This window comes from Cebus imitator, unplaced genomic scaffold (assembly GCF_001604975.1).
Source record: "Cebus imitator isolate Cc_AM_T3 unplaced genomic scaffold, Cebus_imitator-1.0 Scaffold295, whole genome shotgun sequence".
NCBI lineage: Eukaryota > Metazoa > Chordata > Mammalia > Primates > Cebidae > Cebus > Cebus imitator.
Window position 1 is genome coordinate 2317260 of NW_016107610.1, and position 5573 is coordinate 2322832.

At 50.1% G+C, this 5573-nt stretch overlaps 1 protein-coding gene across 5 annotated transcripts in view; it reads left to right on the top strand.

Moving 5' to 3' along the window:
* ZSCAN2 (zinc finger and SCAN domain containing 2) overlaps positions 1–5573 on the top strand; it is a 48753-nt gene that overhangs the window by 2114 nt on the left and 41066 nt on the right. For 4 of the 5 annotated variants that reach the window (XR_001817523.2, XR_005196018.1, XM_017502278.2 and 1 more), the window contains exon 2: positions 1523–2036. Coding sequence is in view for 3 of the 5 variants with exons in the window: in XM_017502278.2 (XP_017357767.1) it covers positions 1631–2036 (406 nt within the window). In the remaining 2 variants the exon portion in view is untranslated. The remainder of the gene's footprint in view (positions 1–1522; positions 2037–5573) is intronic. The other variant, XM_017502279.2, reaches the window with a different exon arrangement.

Genomic DNA, 5573 nt, shown 5'->3' on the forward strand with positions numbered 1-5573 from the left:
ATCCTGGTCAACATGGTGAAACCCCGTCTCTACTAAAACTACAAAAAATTATCTGGGCATGGTGGCGCGTGCCTGTAATCCCAGCGACTCAGGAGGCTGAGGCAGGAGAATTGCCTGAACCCAGGAGACGGAGGTTGCGGTGAGCCGAGATCGCGCCATTGCACTCCAGCCTGGGTAACAAGAGCAAAACTACATCTCAAAAAAAAAGATAAATTAGTGAGGGGCTGAGGCAGGACTGGAGAGTATGGGCATGCTTTAAACTTCATACTTGAAGTATGGTAATAATGCTGTTGAGATACTGCCTTTCTTCCAATGAAGCTCAAAGGGCTTTGACCTCTGATCCATTGCCAATCCCTAAGATGCCCCTGTAACAACAGAAACATGAGTGTTATTATCTCTATTCATTAGGTGGTAACTGAGATTGAGTGACTTAGTTGTTTGTTAGGTCTCGGTCACACGGTGCAAGTCAGAACTGACATGAGAGTCCTTAGCATTTCAGTAAGGGGTTTTTCTGGGAACTTTGCATTTCTGATACTCGTTCTTTGGTGTTTTGGAAGGAACAACGCTGTATTTTATTGTGCTTGGGATACTTTTTTTTTTTTTTGAGACGGAGTCTTGCTCTTTCGTCCATGTCACTCAGGCTGGTGTGCAGTGGCGCAGTCTCAGCTCACTGCAGCCACCACCTCCTGGGTTCAAAAGTTTCTCTTGCCTCAGCCTCCCAAATAGCTGAAACTATAGGCACCCACCATCACGCCCGGCCAATTTTTTTATTTTTTTTATTTTTTAGTAGAGACAGGGTTTCACTGTGTTGGCCAGGCTGGTCTCGAACTCCTGACCTTGTGATTTGCCCACCTTGACCAACCAAAGTGCTGGAATTACAGGTGTGAGCCACTGTGCCAGGCCACCTGGCTAATTTTTGTATTTTTAATAGAGACAGGGTTTCACCGTACCTCAGGTGATCAGCCCAACTCGGCCTCCGAAAGTGCTGGGAATTACAGGCATGAGACACCACAACCAGGCTTCTTAACTTATCTTACCACAGAGAAATGTTTTCAGGAATAAGCCATTTTTCCTTTAAGAGGAACAGGAAACGTCTGTTGATTATGTAAGGACCGCTTGGTGGTCTGACCTGGGCTGTTTTGTTTTTTTAGAGACGGAGTCTCGCTATGTTGCCCAGGCTGGAGTGCAGTGGCTATTCACAGGCGCGATCCCACTACTGATCAGCACAGGAGTTTTGACCTGCTCCGTTTCCGACCTGGGCCAGTTCACCCCACCTTAGGGCAACCTGGTGGTCCCCTGCTCCTGGGAGGTCACCATATTGATGCCGAACTTAGTGCGGACACCCGATCGGCATAGCGCACTACAGCCCAGAACTCCTGGACTTCAGAGATCCTCTAGCCTCAGCCTCCTGAATAGCTGGGACTACAGGCACACGCTACCACGCCCAGCCGACCTGGGCTCTTGTGAGTTAGATTGCTTTACGACAGTCTTCTATTGATTATGGTTCTCTTTTGTTTCTCAGCAGGACTGCTTGTTGAGATTTGAGGAGGGAATTGTCTTACTCCAGAGCCTGGCTAGAGAAGACTGAGGGTCAAGGCTTGAAGCCTAAGTGATTGCCCCAGGATTGTGGATGATGGCTGCAGAGATCCCCAGAGTGACCACTCCGCTGAGCCCATTGGTCCAGGTGCCTCAAGAGGAAGATAGACAGGAGGAGGAGGTCACCACCATGATCCTGGAGGATGACTCCTGGGTGCAGGAAGCTGTACTGCAGGAGGATGGCCCTGAGTCTGAGCCCTTTCCCCAGAGTGCCAGCAAGGGCAGCCCCCAGGAGGAGGCAACCGGGGGACCGCAGGGTGCGCTTGGCCGCCTCCGAGAGCTCTGTCGGCGCTGGCTGAGGCCAGAGGTACACACCAAGGAGCAGATGTTGACTGTGCTGCCAAAGGAAATTCAGGCTTGGCTGCAAGAGCATCGGCCTGAAAGCAGTGAGGAGGCGGTGGCCCTGGTGGAAGACTTGACCCAGACCCTTCGGGACAGTGGTGAGATGCAGAACCTCATAGGGAGAGGGCGGGAGGTGGAGGAGTGTGGTGTTTCACAGGAGGATACGGTGCTGTTCAAGACAGAGTGGGGGCCAGCGCCATCCCTCTGCTCTGTCTGCAGGTAGTCAGCGTGTTCGTCGGCCTTTTAGTGTCCTCACTGTGTGCAGTGTCAGCTCCTGAACTGCAGTAGGGGAGGGGCTTAGAGCTACATTTGCATAGTAAGCACAGTTTTTACTTCTGTGTTTATTTGGAGTGCTTGGGAAGCTGACGGAAGTTGTCATGGGGAGGAGCTGGAGACCCATACGAACCACCCCCTGGCACCTTCACTAGGTCGTGCAAGAAACACCCAAATCTTTCCTGCAATTAGAGAAAACAATCTGATGTTTTCAACATGATTTTTTTTTTTTGAGACTCTATGTCGCTCTGTCGCCCAGGCTGGGGTGCAGTGGCACGATCTTGGCTCACTGCAACCTCCGCCTCCTGGGTTCAAGCAGTTCTCCTGCCTCAGCCTCTTAAGTAGCTGGGATTACAGGTACGCGCCACCGTGCTTGGCTAATTTTTTTTTTTTTTTTTTTTTTTTGAGACGGAGTTTCGCTCTTGTTACCCAGGCTGGAGTGCAATGGCGTGATCTCGGCTCACCGCAACCTCCTGGGTTCAGGCAATTCTCCTGCCCCAGCCTCGTGAGTCGCTGGGATTACAGGCACACGCCACCATGGCCAGCTAATTTTTTGTATTTTTAGTAGAGGCAGGGTCTCACCATGTTGACCAGGATGGTCTCGATCTCTTGACCTCGTGATCCACCCGCCTCGGCCTCCCACAGTGCTGGGATTAACAGGCTTGAGCCACTGCGCCCAGCCGCTTGGCTAATTTTTGTATTTTTAGTAGAGACGGGGCTTCACCGTGTAAGCCAGGCTTGTCTGGAACTCCTGATTTTGTGATCTGCTCACCTCGGCCTCCCAAAGTGTTGGGATTACAGGTGTGAGCCACCGCACCCAGCCTCAATGTGATTATTTTTATGAAACCAAGAGAAATGACAAACCAGCTAATAACTAGGGACTTTCTGTGGTATAAAGTCATCCTGGGCTCTTAAAATAGTCATTTCAAACCTGAGCTCTCTGCAGTAGTTGCTCTGCTTGTCTCCAGGGTTACTCAAAAGCGTTGGGATTCTGGCATGCCATTTAACGCTCTGTCTCCCTCCTGGTTTTCCATTGTGAACTGGACTCACTTGATTACTAAATATTTGCTTCAGATGTGCCTATGCCTTAAAGGCTGCCTCAGGACTCATAGGATATGGCTGATGAGTCCTTTGTGCTGATGAGAACTACGGAAATTCAGAGAATGGAGTGTGGAGAGGAGAGGTCAGGTCAGAGAAGGCTTCCTGGAGGAGGTGACACCTAAGCAGGAGGCTGTAGAAGGGAGTAGGGTGGGGCAGCTGAGAGGAGCTGTGCTGAGCAGAGGCTGGGAAGGGCAGAGCCAAGGTGGTTTTTACCTCAGTGACAGGAGGGCTGGCTGATTGGAGTGGCAAGTGTGTTTTTAGGAAGTGGTAGGAAGTTTGGGGGAAGGGTGGGTGAAGGCGTGGACTGAATGTCATTGGCCTCAGCTGGTTCTTGACCTAGTGCCCAAGGGGCATGGGAGGAAGCAGAGTTTGGCAACAGGATGTAGGTTTGATTAGGGTAAGGAGAGGCTAGGGGCAGGAGAGCAGCCAGGAAGCTGCCTTGTCATCGGGTGTGCAGCAATGGGGGTCGGCCCCAGATGGGACACGTGTGAGAAAGAACTGATAGTCACAATGGCTAGCATTCCCCAAGCTTGCCCTGCAAGCCGGGAAATATGCTTAGCATCTAATATGGACAACTCATGTAATTGTCGCCACCCTGGAAGATAAACGGGATTATGATCCCCAGAGATCCCTTAAGATCATGCGCCTTTGGACCAGGCAGAAGCAAGATTTATGATTCTAAGTGACAGTTCTTAGTGGATGTTGACAGGAGGGGATGCAGATGGAATTAAGACAGTGAATAACTCCAGAGCATCTGGCCTGGAGGATTCAGAAGACTAGGAAGGGAAGAGAAGGAAACTGAAGGGGGTTTGGGGTGGAGACTGTGACAACCACCAGGGACTGGGAGAGCAAGGAAAGCTGTCCTCTGGAGAAAGGGATTCACAGTGAAGGTCTGCAGTGACCCAGCCCTGCCCTGGGCACGCTCATGCCTGTCCATCTCACTAAGAATCCTGTGAGTGGGTGGCATTGTCATTTCACAGATAGGAAATGCAAGTCCAGGAAGTTCACACAGCTGAAGTGGTGGAGCCAGGATTCAAACTCAGATCTGTCTTTTTTTTTTTTTTTTTTTTTTTTTTTTTTTTTTTTTTTTTTTTTTTTTTTTTTTTTTTTTTTTTTTTTTTTGAGATGGAGTCTTGCTCTAACACCCAGGCTAGTGTGCAATGGGGCAATCTCAGCTCACTGCAACCTCCGCCTCCTGGATTCAAGCAGTTCTCTGCCCCAGCTTCCCGAGTAGCTGGGATTATAGGCACCCCCCACCACACCTGGCTAATTTTTGTATTTTTAGTAGAGATGGGGTTTCACACTGTTGGCCAGTCTGGTCTTGAACTCCTGACCTTGTGATCTGCCCTCCTCGGCCTCCCAAAGTTCTGAGACTACAGGAGGGAGCCACCATTCCCAGCCCAGAACTGTCTCTTTCTGCATAGAGATCTCAGTTTTGCTTGAAGCAAAGTACTTGATTTTCTTTGGCCCTGAAAAATAACTGAATTTTATTCCTTCTATTAGAATAAGCAAACCTGTCATCCTATTTACAGATGTCTTTGCGTGCTTCCGGGGGGAGGTGACCAGTTTGTAATGAACTTGGGGATCTGCAGTCAGATACTAAGGAGGAGAGAGTGGTAGAGGGCTGAGGAGAGGCCTCAGGCTGTTGTTATTTGGCTGGGGAGGCACAGAGCAGAGGTTCAGTTCTCAGCAGGTGTCAGAGGTGATTACAGCCCTTCTCAGCAGCAGCAGGGGCTTTGTGCCTTTCATCTTTTTCTTTTTCTTTTTTTTTTTGAGACGGTGTCTTGCTCTGTCACCCAGGCTGGAGTGCAGAGGCATGATTTTGGCTCACTGCAACCTCCACCTCCCAGGTTCAAGTGATTCTCCTGCCTCAGCCTCCTGAATAGCTGGGACTACAGGCGCCCACCACCAAGCCTGGCTAATTTTTTGTATTTTTAGTAGAGATGAGGGTTCACCGTGTTAGCCAGGATGGTCTTGATTTCCTGACCTCATGATCTGCCCGCCTCTGCTTCCCAAAGTGCTGGGATTACAGGTGTGAGCCACAGCACCCGGCCTTGTGCCTTTCATCTTTAACTGGGCACCTGAGATGGGGACCACCCCAGATGTGTGGGTTTGTCTGTCCCTTGACTTCTGCCTCTGAGATTGTCTTAGTTGGTCTTTGTTTAACAAACGCCCCTGGCCTTCCTCATGATTGTCACAGGAGTCCCTGCACTGTCTTCATCCCTTCTCAAACATTTATTCAACATAAGGCCGTTTGACCT